Source organism: Naegleria gruberi (assembly GCF_000004985.1).
Source record: "Naegleria gruberi genomic scaffold NAEGRscaffold_11, whole genome shotgun sequence".
NCBI classification, from domain to species: domain Eukaryota; phylum Heterolobosea; class Eutetramitea; order Acrasida; family Naegleriidae; genus Naegleria; species Naegleria gruberi.
In genome coordinates this window covers 52,988-68,391 of record NW_003163316.1, presented here as the reverse complement: position 1 = coordinate 68,391, position 15,404 = coordinate 52,988, and the positions used below count along the sequence as shown (strand labels likewise).

At 33.7% G+C, this 15,404-nt stretch overlaps 8 protein-coding genes across 8 annotated transcripts; 4 read left to right on the top strand and 4 right to left on the bottom strand.

The window, feature by feature from the left end:
* Positions 1-677: 677 nt before the first annotated feature.
* On the bottom strand, positions 678-1,091 carry NAEGRDRAFT_64640 (uncharacterized protein; the record flags this gene model as incomplete). The annotated part of the gene is made up of 1 exon (XM_002679880.1): positions 678-1,091. One exon carries the CDS (start codon positions 1,089-1,091, stop codon positions 678-680), a length of 414 nt encoding a protein of 137 aa, XP_002679926.1.
* Positions 1,092-1,511: 420 nt separating this feature from the next.
* NAEGRDRAFT_31689 (uncharacterized protein) lies at positions 1,512-3,181 on the top strand (the record flags this gene model as incomplete). Its single annotated transcript, XM_002679992.1, has 4 exons — positions 1,512-1,904; positions 1,950-2,472; positions 2,513-2,743; positions 2,781-3,181. The coding sequence occupies 4 exons, from the start codon at positions 1,512-1,514 to the stop codon at positions 3,179-3,181; spliced, it is 1,548 nt and encodes a 515-aa protein (XP_002680038.1).
* A 501-nt stretch (positions 3,182-3,682) lies between these two features.
* On the top strand, positions 3,683-4,705 carry NAEGRDRAFT_64638 (uncharacterized protein; the record flags this gene model as incomplete). The annotated part of the gene is made up of 2 exons (XM_002679991.1): positions 3,683-4,157; positions 4,230-4,705. The coding sequence occupies 2 exons, from the start codon at positions 3,683-3,685 to the stop codon at positions 4,703-4,705; spliced, it is 951 nt and encodes a 316-aa protein (XP_002680037.1).
* Positions 4,706-4,900: 195 nt separating this feature from the next.
* NAEGRDRAFT_64637 (uncharacterized protein) lies at positions 4,901-6,050 on the top strand (the record flags this gene model as incomplete). Its single annotated transcript, XM_002679990.1, has 2 exons — positions 4,901-4,939; positions 5,121-6,050. The coding sequence occupies 2 exons, from the start codon at positions 4,901-4,903 to the stop codon at positions 6,048-6,050; spliced, it is 969 nt and encodes a 322-aa protein (XP_002680036.1).
* A 162-nt stretch (positions 6,051-6,212) lies between these two features.
* On the bottom strand, positions 6,213-7,412 carry NAEGRDRAFT_64636 (uncharacterized protein; the record flags this gene model as incomplete). Its single annotated transcript, XM_002679879.1, has 1 exon — positions 6,213-7,412. One exon carries the CDS (start codon positions 7,410-7,412, stop codon positions 6,213-6,215), a length of 1,200 nt encoding a protein of 399 aa, XP_002679925.1.
* A 636-nt stretch (positions 7,413-8,048) lies between these two features.
* On the bottom strand, positions 8,049-10,266 carry NAEGRDRAFT_64635 (uncharacterized protein; the record flags this gene model as incomplete). Its single annotated transcript, XM_002679878.1, has 2 exons — positions 8,049-9,832; positions 9,879-10,266. 2 exons carry the CDS (start codon positions 10,264-10,266, stop codon positions 8,049-8,051), a joined length of 2,172 nt encoding a protein of 723 aa, XP_002679924.1.
* Positions 10,267-11,096: 830 nt separating this feature from the next.
* On the bottom strand, positions 11,097-12,053 carry NAEGRDRAFT_64634 (uncharacterized protein; the record flags this gene model as incomplete). The annotated part of the gene is made up of 3 exons (XM_002679877.1): positions 11,097-11,296; positions 11,340-11,789; positions 11,846-12,053. 3 exons carry the CDS (start codon positions 12,051-12,053, stop codon positions 11,097-11,099), a joined length of 858 nt encoding a protein of 285 aa, XP_002679923.1.
* Positions 12,054-12,652: 599 nt separating this feature from the next.
* On the top strand, positions 12,653-15,152 carry NAEGRDRAFT_78847 (ATP-dependent RNA helicase). The gene is made up of 2 exons (XM_002679989.1): positions 12,653-12,682; positions 12,868-15,152. Exon 2 carries the CDS (start codon positions 12,939-12,941, stop codon positions 14,826-14,828), a length of 1,890 nt encoding a protein of 629 aa, XP_002680035.1. The 5' UTR covers positions 12,653-12,682; positions 12,868-12,938; the 3' UTR covers positions 14,829-15,152.
* The last annotated feature ends 252 nt before the right edge of the window (positions 15,153-15,404 follow it).

The window sequence follows — 15,404 nt, the reverse complement described above, 5'->3', positions numbered from 1 at the left end:
CGGCTGAAGAGCTAGAGGATGTGTTGGAAGATTGGGGATTAGAATCGGATGGATTAGAGGATTTCCAAGCTTCTGGAAGTGATAGGAGAGATTTAGTAAGGTTAGAAAGAGTATTGTCTTCAGAGTCTGTTGCTTTAGGAGCTTCTGGAATTTTCATTGTTTTGAGGAATTCATTTTCAGGATCCTTGCTTTCTACTTGTTGCTTCAATTTTTCAATGAGATCTACAAGGTTCTTTCTATCCTTTTCCCATAAATTTTCCATCTTGGAGTATTTCTCTTTCTGTTCATCTAATTGAGTGCACTTTTCAGAGTATTTTTCAATGTTTGCTCTCAATTGCTCTTTCAAAACCTGTTTAGATTCTCTCAATTTCAATTTTCTTTGTACATTCTTTTCCACAAGAACACACAAATTCTCTACAGCACATTCGAGAACTACCAATTTTCTCTGAATACTACCTTTTAATTTTCCAAAACTATACTCAGACTCTACCTCTTCTTCTTTCAAATGTTTAATTCTATTCTCAATAGCTTCCGATCTACTATCAATGTCAATTACTTTTCCAAATCTATTCAAAACGTCGGAAATCATTACACTAATTCTAGTTTCAATTATTTCCTCACTTTTAACTGATGTTCCCTGATCAGTAGTAGTACTATTACTAGCATTATTTGTTAAATTAGAGTTCCCTATTTTCTGACTTTTCAATTGTCACTGGTTTTTCTTGTTGAATTTTAATTTCTGAAATTGCATTATTTTGATTAACTTGATCGGTTTCGTCTTTGCTATAGTCTTCATCGCTCCACGAAAATTCAATGACTTCCTCATCATCTTTAACTTGTTCTTCCTTCTTTTCAATGACGGATTCAGTGGATGCAGTTATTGTTGTTGCTGATGATAAATCAACATTGATTGATTCCTTTTCCGGTTCATTTTGTACAGTCTCTGTCTCAGATTCATTCAATAATTTCTCAAATTCATCATCATTGATAGCATCAGTAACAGATTGATCATGGCCTATGGTTTCATCATCCTCAAGACGGGAATTTAAAAAATCATCAAACATGTCCTCTCCAGCATCCAAATCACTCATTTTTATTAATAATTATTGTGTGATGTCATCACGAATATTTAAAAATTAATTTAATGATTGATCCGATTGATTATCACAAAGTCAATCAGCAATTATAACTTAAGAGAATATTTAGATAAAACATTTATTTACCAGTGAAGCATATTCAAGTCTGTAAAGAGGCGAAATTAAAAAGTTAGATATTAATAAAAAATGTCTACAGAGAAGGAAACCAGTTTGCCATCAAGTTCACAAATCAAAACCAAGATTCGGAAACAAATAATCAAGGAGGAGAAGAGAATGTAACTCTCCGATCATCACATAGAATATTAAATGTAAATGTTGGAATTTTAGGTTTGTTTCTCAATTCTAATATCAATTCTTATTTCAATAATAATAGGACATGTTGATTCTGGTGAGTTTTTAATGAAATTTATTCTAATGATTTATTTGAAAGGAAAAACAAGTTTATGTAAAGCTCTGTCAACTCACGCTTCAACAGCAGCCTTTGATAAAAGTCCTCAATCAAAAGAAAGAGGTATTACTCAAGATTTGGGTTTCTCTGCATTTTACTCTGATTCCCCATTATCTGAATATGATAGGATTCAATATACTCTTGTAGATTGTCCTGGCCATGCCAGTTTAATTAGAACAATTATTGGTGGAGCTCAAATTATTGATTTCATGGTATTGGTTATTGATGCTGTGAAAGGTGTACAAACTCAAACAGCTGAATGCATTGTTATTGGAGAAATTTCATGTAATAATTTAATTGTTGCCCTCAATAAGGTCGATATGATTCCAGCAGATCAAAGAGAGGACCGTGTTGATAAGGTCAGTAATTTCAAAATATATTTAGGAAATTAATTTTCATTACAGATTAAGAAAAGTCTCATTAAGAATGTCTTTTCCCAAACTAAATTTAAAAACCCTCCAATTGTTTCTGTTTGTGCTGATCCAAGAGAAGAAAGTGAAAGTATAACAAAGGAACAAGGACTTAAAAATCTCATTGCTGAATTCCAAAAACATGTAAAAATTTCAGAAAAGGATGAAAATGAGCCATTCCTATATATGGTTGACCACTGTTTTACAATCAAAGGAAAGGGAACTATTATTACAGGAACTGTTTTGCAAGGCAGTGTTAGTATTGGTAAAACAATTCAAATTCCTTCTATTGGGGAGGAAAAGAAGGTCAAATCCATCCAAATGTTTAAAACACCTGTAGATAAGGCAATTAAAGGAGATCGAATTGGTATTGCAGTTACAAAATTGGATAGCAAAAAGCTGGAGAGAGGTTTTGCATGTGACAAAGGCTATATTGAAATTGTTGACACAATTCTAGCAAATGCTTCTAGAATCAGATTTTTCAAGAAGGAAATCAAAAACTCTGCAAAATATCACAGTATGTATTCTAGTAATCATTTCTGTACTAATTGAAATAGTATCTATTGGGCATGAAACTGTTATGGGAAATGTTTCCCTTATCGCCAGAGCCAAGAAAGAAGGCCTTTCAAGTAACATATTCGATACAACGGTAGAGTACTCTTTATTGGAGGAATTGACCGAAACAACTTATCAAGAAAAAGATGTTTTTGTTAAAATTGAATTTGAAAAACCAGTGTGTTGCTATCCAAACTCTAATTATATTGCTTCCAAACTGGATACAGATATCAGTAAGTTTTTTACGATCATCTTTTCTAACACAAATAGATGCGAATATGTGTAGATTGGCATTCAATGGTAAAGTTATCAAGATGTGGAACAAATCCAATGTTTCCAAAGAACAGCTTGTCAACTCTCTTCCTGTTTTTAAATACAAGGAAAAGAAAGCTGTAGTTGATAGAGTTGTTGATGCCAACACAATTATTGGAAAAAATCTTCTCACTTCCAAAACTCAATCACTGCAATTTTTCATTGGAAAGAAGATTGATATTCTCATTGATGACCAACCAAGATTTTCAGGTATAATTGATTCACCATTTGGCCAGAGTGGCAAATTCAAGGTTGTATTCAAAGATCCCCTTCCAAAACAACCAAATTTAAGAAATAAGGTTATTTCTTTCAGATACAAGATTAATATTTATGATGAATCCAAAACATGGCACCAATAAATCTGTTGTGATGATTTGAGACTTTAATGAGAGTTAAACATAAGGAATGCATTCGATTCGGTAACGAATCCATGTGGCAAGTAACGAAGCTAAAAGTTGTAGATGGATAATATCTACGGCTGCCGATGATTCATTTATGAATTTTAATGGGGAACTGTTATCTCAGTTTTTATTTTGGTTGTTCCAAAATGTTAATGGCTACCAAATTCGATATCACATTTCAACAACAGTCAAAACATGAAATAACACTTGGAGGTTTGAGGTAACAATTCCACATATTGTTAGTTTCAATTCTGTGGTCAGAACACTTTGCATCTTTAACAAGCTAGTGCTTTTGGACATTTCACACCTTGTGAAATTCACCTCTTAACTGCAGCAAAAATTGCCATTTTCGTGGTGCAAGTTCATTGCCAAAGCTTCACAAACAAGGTTTGGGTGGAAGAATCGAATAAAGACGCAACCAAGTGTTGTTGAAACGATTCATTCAAAAAATAAAAAACAATGAGACACTCCACATCACAAAAACACACCATCCATTTCATTATAGTTTTACTGGTGGCACTTGCTTCCCTTGTAGCCACTTTGAATGCTCAGATAACTGTTTCACAAGATTTCACAGATGCCATCGATTATGCAGTCAAGCTAATGTTGAAAGACAGTTCTTTCACATCAAAATATGAGGAATTGATGGGGTTGGCTAATCCTCTCTGTGGGTCTGGTCTCACTGCCTTCCCAACTAAAAACCCTTTCGTTGGAAGAACAAATTTAACAATGTGTTTTGAAGATGACGCTGTCTATCCATATTCAGAAGTTTTTCACTTGGTTGGAAAGTCAATTGTTTCATTAATTAATACAAATTACAAGACTAATCTTGCATATGCATATAGAACCTATAACTTGGCTGCTTTGGGCTTCTTTGAAACTATGGCAAAAGCTGTAAATAATGGTGAGTGTGATGTTGTGACATCAAATGTTGGTAAGTTTAATTTTAGAAAGTTAAATAGTTAAATAAGTAATTCATCACATTTGTAAATTTTATTCACAACAGCTCAAAACGAAGCAAGAGAGCAAAAAGCACACTTTCAATGTAATTATGGATACTCTTCTCCTGCGTATATGAGATCTAATTTGGACCCAAGTATTTCAACACCAACTGCTCCACAATTGAATAGAACTGATGTTAAAATTGGATTTTTGAAAGGAACCATTTATCAAAATACAGTTCAAACTCAATTTTCTGGAGCTCAACTCGTTCCTTTTGGTGACTATACCAGCTTGTATGCAGCTGTTTCTACAAATGTCACAGTTCATGCCATTGTTGGTGATACCATTGAGTTTAAGCAATTCCTTAAACTCAACACAACTGGTTGCACTAATTGCACCGTTAGACTCTTCTCTGATCCATACCTCTTTGGAACCATCACTACAAGGAATATTGGCAGAGTTTCTCTAGGCATTTCACTTTTCCAAGGTTTTGGCACTCTCATTCTTTCAATTTTGCTTTCATTGATTTATTTAATGTAAATAAAAATATTAAATCAGAGTAATTTTTCAAAAATCGCTTATTCTTAGATGACATTTTGTTAGAAATATTATAATATTGTTTCATGTTCTTGTCTATTCAAGTGATGAACATGAAGACACAAAGGGCCATAAGCATGGCTTCGGAATAAAATTCAATTTCATAAAACGCGTTGTAAAAAAAAATATTTTTGAAAAATGGCTGGACCACCAAAAGTGAGCAAGAAGACTGAGCAAGTAAGTTTTTTAACGGAATGTTGTTATTGATGGAGTACTTCAATCGTTCTTGTGATGACGCTTATTATTATGTTGTTATAATTGTATTGAATTATTGGATAATTTGTATCATTAACGAATACTTGTATGCGGAATGTTGTTGTTCTTGTAGAAACAAAAAAACAAAATTATTGAAGACAAGACCTTTGGTTTGAAGAATAAGAACAAATCAAAGACCGTTCAAACCTATGTTAAGAGTGTTTCCAACACTGTTAACCAAGTCCATGACAAGAAAGTCAAGCAGGAAATGGCAGAAAAGGAAAAGAAACGTCTTGAAAAGTTGGCTCAAAAGAAGAGAGAACAAGAATTAAAGGATTTGTTCAAAACTATTGATGGTAAGAAGGATGAAAAGGCTGAAGAAGCATCAACAGAAGAAGGACAAGAAGGTGAAGAAGTTACCTTTGATTCCCTTGAACAAGAAATGGCTGATGAAGCTGAACTTTCTATTGAAGAAATTGTTGAAAAGGAAAGAGCCAAGATTATGGATGGTACACCTGTTACATATGAATCCTTCACTAAATGGAAGCAATTCAAGGTTGAACAACAAAAGAAGGAAGAAGAAAGAAAACGTAAATTACAAATGGCTCTCTATGAAAAGTCTGGTCAAGGTTTGTCTGGTCGTGAATTGTTCAAGATGAATGAAGCTCTCTTCGTAGATGACGAAGAAGCTGATGAAACCGTCTATGAAATTCCAGAAGATGCTATCGATGAAGATTTGTTCTTGGAAGGTGATGATGAGGAAGAAATTAGTGAAGAAATTGATGAGGAATATGATCCATCTTCTTGGAAGGAAAAACAAACTCCAAAGGAACAATTATTGAACTATACACAATCTAGAAAATACCCAGATGCTAAATATGAAAAGCTTCCAAAACAAAATCCACAAGAAAATGGTGAAAGAATCTCAGTAGTTATTGAAAAACCAATCAAGAAGGAATTCATGTTGTCAAAATTATTCCCTAGTCGTAAACTGGCTGAACAAAATGCCTCTCTTGTTGCTTTGCGATTTTTACAAAAGTACGAAGAAAAACAAAAGGAAAAGGCAGCAACAGCATCATCATCAAACGAATAGATTTGGAGTTTAAAATATAATTCGAGTTTTGGCATTTTCTAATATTTTTAGTCAACCAATGATTTTAATTGCTTTCAGAGAGAAAATATTGTAAATTGAAACCATCCCAATCCAACAAATAAAACCTTAGTTGACTGAATTTTATATTAGTTGTCCCTGTATTTATTTTTTGGTAGTTGGAAGATAAGGTGGAGCGAATGCAGCATCTCCTGCTTTGAATTTTGTTACAAAATCATCTTGAGGCAAGTGATAATGGAATAATCCTCTCATCAAAATTACAGAGTCGACGTGATCAGTCCAACACAACAAGTAACGAATATATCTAGTCCAGAATAATACATCCTCTGCTGTCACTTCAACCTCACCAGAAACTGTATCGTCAACATCCAAGTTTTTAAATTCAACACCACCACAATAGAAATTTCTCCAAACAACTTCTGCAATCAAAGAATCTTGATCTGAAGAATCCTTAATAAGTTCTGATAAAGTTTTTGGATCCCATGAGGAAGGAGCAGAATCAGTTGTGTTGGCAGAATTTTCCAAATCAAGAATTTCATCCAATTGAATACAAATACCGTAGTGAATTTGTTGGAGTCTCTTTAAATTCTTTGGAAGAGTATATGCATTAACCTTATAAGTATCATTAATGTAATGTTCAACATAATTCCAAAATCTATCACACAATTTCTTTGACATTAAATCGCCATCACTTCCTTCAAAACGTAATCTTCTGAAAATTACCCACAAATGTAAAGTCCAAACGAAAAAGTCTGAACCAGTCCAACTAACATTACCAAGATTAACTTTTTCATAAATTCCACTCTTTCTAATAGCATTGATATGATTTAATATCATGTTCCAGACAAAGTCAGTGGATCTGTTAATAATTGATTCTTGTCCAAAGAAACCAAGAAGTCTTAATGCAAGAGGTTGATTTTCAGTTCTAAATTGACTAACAGCACTAGGTGTAACCCAACTAACATTGTATTTCTTTGGCATATTACCATCTTTAATATCCTTTTCTATTTCTTTTTGAATTCGGAGAGGTTCATAACGATCAACTAGAAAACGAATATCTTTAATATAGGCTTTTAAAAATGGTCTAAAAAGAGCATTATAATTTTGAAGAACTTCTTCATCTGTTTCTTCCTTCTTCTTTACGTAATTCAAGTAATATTGTCTCTGATTTTCTAATTCCTGATAAATAACATCCATGCTTTTTGATGGTGTTCCTTCGCTTGCTTGTTTAAAACAATTATTAGCGTGGAAGGAATTACATGACGGATTCCAAAATAATAAACCCGAAGGGGTGTGATGATGATTAAATTTTCTGAGTGCAAATCTTGTTGATTGTTGAAGCATTTTTTATTTCTAAGAATTTAAATTATTAATATTTAATTTTCGGCATACTGAAATGAATCTGCTATCACAGAGATTGTTCCTTTAATTTATTTTCATATTCTTGTAATTGTTTGATGAATCCTTGATTTGGTTGAACAATAGGTCTACATCTCTCAACTATTGAAAGTGCATTATTGAAATCTAATTTCATATATTTCATTAGAAAAGCAATTACAATTGATGAACTTCTAGAAACACCCATTGCACAGTGCACATACACAATTCCAGAATTTTCCAAAGCAGAGGAAATAAATTCAAAAGTCTCGGAAAAGTATTGTTGAATTTCTGTCTTGTCGTTATCAGCAAAATTTAACTGAAGATATTTGAAATTATCAGGAAAAGGAACAATTGATGAATAATAAAGGAAAGGACTTCTTATCTGCACTACATGTGTGATTGAGTGTTCTTGTAATGATTCTAGACAATCAGCTCCTAGTTCGTTTCCGAGATAGAGCTTTCCAGGAAGGATACAATCGATATCATTGAATGAAAACATTTTTTTAAAGTGTATCATCTATTCTCGGCACCAATGCACCAATGGGTATTTCTTCTCTCGCAAAGCAATCCATTCTAAATTTGCACTAGAATTTACAAATACTATTCCTTCATGTAATTTTTTCTTAATTCCATTCTCTTTTCAAATCGTTCTTGCTTTCTTTGAGTTGCCTTATTGTGACGAAGTAAGGTCAAATATTGAGAAACTAGAGGGCTTGATTTTTTGCTGTGTGAATAGGTTTTAAAGGTTCCTAGTGTTTTCACTTGTTTAATATTTGTAACAAGCGTTTTAGTTGTTCCTTCACCCATTTCATACCAAGCTTTCTCTCTGACAGCAGCTATTTCCTTGATATCTTTAGAAGGAAGAGGTTTGGCAAATATGTTCTTTTCCTTCTTTTCTTTTAATATTTGAAGTTCAATAAATAGCTCTTCATCCCTATCGTCACATTCAATAATTTCATTCAATTCTTCTTCTTTAAGAGTAGCTCCAGAAGTGAACGCCTCCATAATTTGCAACCTTTTGTTTTGTTTTCTAATTGCTGCAAATTCAGATTCATCTTCAAAAAACATCTCAAATAAATTGTAGGCTGGTGAATAATCATTATATTCAAGGTTATCCAATGCCTTTTCTAATTCTTCTCTCACTTCCTTTGTTTTAACAATACTTTCATTGTAACCAACTCTGACAGCTTGGATAGCTCTCTTGAATCTTTGCTTTGGAGATAGAGAATGCTCATCCCTTACATAGGGAGGTGATTTCAACTCCATTTTAAACATCCATAAGGTGTCAAGAAATGGTAAATTAATGGTACAGACACCAAAACACCACAATTGAAATTGTCTCGCTACTCTTGCTTGAAACGCTTCTGTTTCGAATATTTCATGACAATCTGGAAAATTTAACCCATAAGCAAGAAAAACAGATTTCGAAATAACCTCAATAAATATATCATCCAAATCAAGTTGTATATTTGTCTTGATGGTGTAAGATCTGTGAGTAATAAATTTAACAACAAGCTCTGCATAATTATTAGAAATTCTATTTTCAATGGCAGGTAATTCTCCTAAAAGTTTCTTATAAACTTGGTTTGCCCAATTCTCTCCTTTCTCTTTGTAAACTTTGTGTTGTTCCTTTCTTAGGAAAAAGTTATTCTTTTCTTTTCTCTTCTCCAACTCCTTCTCTATCATGTACTCGTAATATTGAACTGCTTTTCTTAAAAGATAATCCTTTGAAAATACAGTCAAGAAAAACCACCAAAAAGAGTCAATTAGTATCGATTGATTTTGCTCTGTCAAAAATAAGTCATTAAACTGAATTCTATGTTCTGAATTAGTGTAATCTGAGAAGAGAGAAGGGAAATATAGTATGAGAGTCTTGTTCAACACATATTTTGGATTTAGGGGTCTATTTCTTGGAAATTGAGGATTATTAAAATCAGAAGGAAATCTGCAATTTTCAATATTTTCTGTTTGGGGGGAAAAGAGAAAATCTGGAAGTAAATGAACTTGTTTAGGAGGGCTTGGAATGAAAAAACTATCCATAGACTTTAAGGAAACTTCCGTAAGAAAGGTACCAGTTGAACTTCCCGAACTTTTCATTCTTCTAGCATTAGGATCTGTAAATGAAGGTTGTTTCGAGAGTCTTCCTTTAATTGATGGTGGTGTTGGAGGAAGTGATGAGTTTGAAGAAGGAGAAATAGGAATGGAAAGGTCACCTTGTTGTCTTCTGACTTCCTCTAATAGTGGAGAGGGTGAAAGATTAGATGATGTTGGTGATGATACTGAGACAATGGTTGGGAGTAATTCTGTAGGTATTTCTTTGAGAGATCTATTTGAATACCCTCTCTTTAGCCTTGGAGGTGTTGGGGACCTAATCTCAGGTCCTACTGTTAATCTGTTCCTAAATGAAAAGTGGTGAATAAAAGAGTGCACCTCTTTCCAACAATTCAGCTTCTGATGCCTCTCCCGGCTCAAAGCCATCATTTTCACTTTCAAAAGGTTTAGAAATTAGAAGGACCGGTGATTCAAGTCCCATTTCTGTTGATGGTGATGCACTCATCGATCTCTTAAGCACGGGAGATAACCTCCTGTTAGTTGGAGTGGAGAGAATATCACCATTGGAAATGGTTCTTGGTTGATTTGCTAATAGTGGAGGAAGTTGTTTTGATGTACTTCCTCCTCCTCTTCTATCAAATTCATATTGTACTATTGGTGGTGCCTCAATTCTCAACTTCCGAAAAGATTGCTTTGAATTTTCCTCATTATTGTTACCATCGAATGATGATGATTGAGGGAAAGCTGTTGAGGTTGATGCGAGCATTTTTTTGACGCCATTCATTCAAAGGAAGTTAAGTTGTGAGATTATCGATACGGATTATTAATGTCATTCTTAATTTAATAAAGACGAACCTCAAAATGCTTTGCCAATATAATTTTGAACAATGATGATTTTGATCATTATCACCATCTTTAAAACTCTTTTACCCTGTACACAACAACTGCAGTTAGGAGTTGACCCATAGTATTCAAGAATTTCATTACCTGACACATCAAGAGTACATATAAATAATAGAATGGGCTCTAAATCTGTAAACGATGATATCAATCCAACAGTTATCGTCTTGACATTTTCTAGAGTTAATTTTTGAACTTCTGGTATATCGGTTCAGAAATGATCTTTCACACTTGATCTTATCAATCTAATTGAACCATTATCAATGTACGTGGCGAGAGAATCGAGAGAATCATGAAATTCTTTATCTACAAACACTCTAATAAAATACCTGTCAAATAGTAAGTCTTTTGCAGCACTGTATTCAACAATTTTGCAATTTGGCCAGTTGACCATACTTGTTAGTTTGTCCTTTGCTGTTTGTGAATAACCTTGGAACTCTTGGCTTTCTTTCCCACATACAAAGTGGTCCTTTACCATTCCATCAAAAAAAAGTTGGTCCTCACGAAGGAAGCGATGTTTAAGAGTTGTTATACTCACAATGTGAAGCTGAAAAGGAAGGCTTGAATTCAGTGAGGGGTGGAAATTTTTCAAGGTGAACAACTTTCCTTAACTCTTTGGTCATTTTTTTTGAATTGTTTAACGATTCCAAAGTTGGTACTTCTTGTCGTATGGCAATAAATATTCCCATTAATAGTTTACTTCTTTTGTTTTTTTAAAGATGATTCGTCATTATCTGATGACGAGCTTGTGGTAGTTGTCTTTGATTCTTCTTGTTTTCTCTTCTTTGAAGTTGGAAGCCAATCAATTTCTTCATGACCTAACTCTTTGAGATGTTTGTTAATGTCTGAAAATGAGTTCACATCGTGGAATGATTCTACAGCTGGATGGTTAGCCTCTTTAATTTTCAATTAGATTGAACTAATTCTACCTAAACTTACCGACAAATTTAACAGTTTTACCCTCCTTCTTGGCAATATTATTGATCGTGGTCTTTAACTTTTTAGCAATTCCTCCCCAAAGTACAAATACAATTCCCTTCTCAGTTGCTTTCAAAACTACTTGTAAAATTCCTTCAATAATTGGTTTCCAGAATTTAGTATGCTTATCCAAGTCAGTTTTCTCCTTTCCACTAAAAGTCAATGCAGTATTGAGCCACAGTACATTTTGTGACATGGTATCTTCAAACCATTGTGGTGGAGGAAGTAATTTCAACTTTTCAATTTTACTTCTCAATGCTTCCACTTTATCAGAAGTTTTCAATTCATCAGCACTGATCAAAACATTTTTAATGATATTTCTAAATGAAGGAGACATGGCATCTGACCACTTTTTAATTTGACCATCATAAAAAGCAACACCAATTGCACTTTCTTCTCTCGGATATGGATCTAGTGATGATAATCATTATTAAAGTAAATAATCACACAACTACATTCAAACATACCTTGTCCGAAGATGACAACTTTGCAATCAGAGACTGATTTCATATCATTTAGTGCTCTGAAGGTATTTTCAAGTTTAGGAATAACATCTTTACTTCTTGTGGTACCAATAAACTTTTCAGCATCTTTTTGTTTTTTAATGATTTCAGGGAGATTGGTTGTTCTCCAAGATTCATTCAATAACTTTTCCATATCCAATGATGATGACATTTTTTCTTCTTGATTTTCCACAATTATTGAGAAAATGAAATTGTAAGTGACTCAATGGTTTTGAGAACATTGAAGGAACTGCTAATCATACACATTCCAATTCTTGAAGAATTACAATCATTTAAATAATATAATAATTCAATTTCAGGTCAATTTTAAATCTCCCACTGTTGTCCATTGCTGAATGGTGAAGCAATCAATTTAAAAGATGAAAAATTAATTGAACAAAAAAATTGAACAATTTTAGCTGGTGAGTATTGGTGTATAAAACCCTTGTTTTTCTAATGAGTTTTTTGAATCGGATTCTATATCAACATAATCATCATCTCGATATTCCTCATTACCACACTTTAAACCGATTTTTGATAATCTATAGGAAAACAAAAAGCAAAATTGTCTATAACATCAAGTATTAAACAGATATTATCATCGATTAATACAATACATTACCTTCAATTATTATTAATAGCTAGATAATTATTAAAACCTAGGTTACTTTGCACAAGCAACATTAAAGAATATTCAATCCACGTGACGCAAAAGATTCTCCAACAACATTGAAATAATGCTGACTTTGCAAAAATTGGTCAAAAAAAATACAACAATCCCATCAATTACCCTATCACAAGGTATGTTTAAACAACGTATTAATATTCATTTTGACCCTTTTGAAATTAATATTCTATCATTGCTATCTATCGACACTATGCGGTTGAAACAAATATTATCCAAAATTTATCTAATGTTTATCCTGATGTTGATAACAAACTATTTTTACTTTTGTTGTTATCGAATGTTCATTGCCAACTTGAAGGAGTTTATGTTTTACAAAGTATAAAAACTAATCATTTATCCAAACAATTTTATAGAAACGATAAAAAGAATATGTCCAAATACATTCCCCCTCATATGAGACAAAAGCTTTTGGAACAAGCTGACTCTCCACCATCATCATCTTCATCAAGCGATAAACCATTCTCACAAAGACAAAACAGCAGCAGTAATGGTAATGGTTCTGCCCAACAAAGAAAATTCACTGGTGATATCTTCAGTTCCAACAATAACAACAACAAACCAACCAATAGTAGAGTAGCTGTTGATTGGAGCAAATCGGATGACAATGACTCTTTTGACAACAATAGAAGAAGCTATGACAACAGAAGAAGTTATGATAGAGAAGAAAGAAAGCCAGCCTTCACTGACCGTAGTAGAGATGCTTACACCAGAGAAGATGTTGAAACTGAAGAACTCTTCAAGTCTAAGAGTACCGGTATTAACTTTGATGCCTATGAAGACATTCCAGTTAAAGTCACTGGTAAAGATATTATTCCACCAATTGCTGCTTTCAAGGAAGCCAACCTTCCACCAAAGTTGATGCAAAACATTGAAAGAGCTGGTTTTGGTAAACCAACACCTGTCCAAAAGCACAGTATTCCTATCGTCCTTGCTGGTAGAGATTTATTGTCTTGTGCACAAACAGGTTCTGGTAAGACTTGCGCTTTCTTGTTCCCTATCATTTCTAATTTGATGACTCAACCTGGTTACGAAACTGTTATGCCTCATCCTGAATTGATGGATACCCTTGTTACTTGTCCATCTGTTTTGATTATGGCTCCAACTCGTGAATTGAGTACTCAAATTTATGATGAATCTAGAAAGTTTACTTATCACACTGGTAGAAGAACTGTCGTTGCTTATGGTGGTGCTGCTATTCAATATCAACTTAAACAATTAGAAAGAGGTTGTGACATTTTGGTTGCTACACCTGGTAGATTGGTTGACCTCATTGACAGAGGTTCAATTTCCCTCCACAATGTTCAATACTTGGTTTTGGACGAAGCCGATAGAATGTTAGATATGGGTTTCGAACCACAAATTCGTTATATTGTAGAAAAGACTGGTATGCCAGCTCCAGGCCAACGTATCACACTTATGTTCAGTGCTACTTTCCCAAAGAATATTCAAACTTTGGCCCGTGACTTTTTACACAACAATTTGAACTTGACTGTTGGTAGAGTCGGTAGTACTCACGAAAATATTTTGCAAAAGTTTGTTTATTGCAAAGACGACGAGAAACGTGACTTGATGCTTGAAGCTATTGCATCTGTTGAAACACTTACATTGGTATTTGTCAAGACTAAGAAGGAAGCTAGTATCTTGGAATACTTCTTAATGAAGAATGGTTTCAAATCATCATCCATTCACGGAGATAAAACACAAAGAGAAAGAGAAACAGCTCTTGAAAACTTTAGAAGAGGTATCACACCAATTTTGGTCGCAACTGATGTTGCTAGTAGAGGTTTAGATATCAACGATGTAGGTCACGTTATTAATTATGATCTTCCAGAAAATATTGAAGATTATGTTCACAGAATTGGTAGAACTGGTCGTGCTGGTAATACTGGTATTAGTACTAGTTTCTTTACTGATAAGAATAATCAAATTGCTGATGACCTTATTACTGTATTAGAAGAAGCCAAACAAGAAGTCCCACCATTCATTGTTGAAGGAAGAGATAAACTCAGATATGCCAAGGGATTCAGAGGAGGCGGTAGCAGAGGAGGTAGAGGAGGTTCCTCAAACTTCTTTGGAGGTGGTAGTAGAGGTGGATTTGGCATGGCCAATGGTAGAGGTGGTGGTAGTAGAGGTGGATTCAGTAGTAGTAGAGGTGGAAGCTCAACCAGAGGTGGTAGATCATTCTTTGATTCAAACAATAACAATAGAAGATCATACCACTCTGATCTTGGCTTTGAAGAAGATTATGAAGAAGAGTAAGCTCACACTCAAAAGAGGAGCACTTAATTTGTTGGTGAGAGGGTATCAGGCTAAAAAATTCAAATAGCTACGAGTCAATGTACCAACTCAAAGATTAGTATCGGTAGCAGTGTTGGAAATTATTATAGCATCTTATGATGTTATAGAGAAATACCAAACTTAGGTTTCTCTAATTTTAGCTTTTTGTTTGCCTCACAGTTTTGGATTTTTTTCATTATTTTGAGGATACACTCAATCTGTATCTTCAGCTACTGTCTAGGTTTTGCTAGACAACTTTATTAACTCTCTTGTCAATAAATTACCTATCTTGACAACTTGTAATGTAAAAGAAGAGTTGACTTCTTTTTTAGAATTACTTGCGTCATTAATAAATACAAAAAAATGACTACAACTATTTACACCAATACTCTTGTTCCCGCTCGTTTTTTGATTACCTTAGGTTTCTTTATTATCGTTATTGTGCTTTTGTATGAACGATATAGGAACATTGAAAAAGCCATCTACTCATCAACTAAAACTTACCTCACAGAAGAACAATTCAACAATGATGTTTCATCAATGTCGGATCAGTATGTT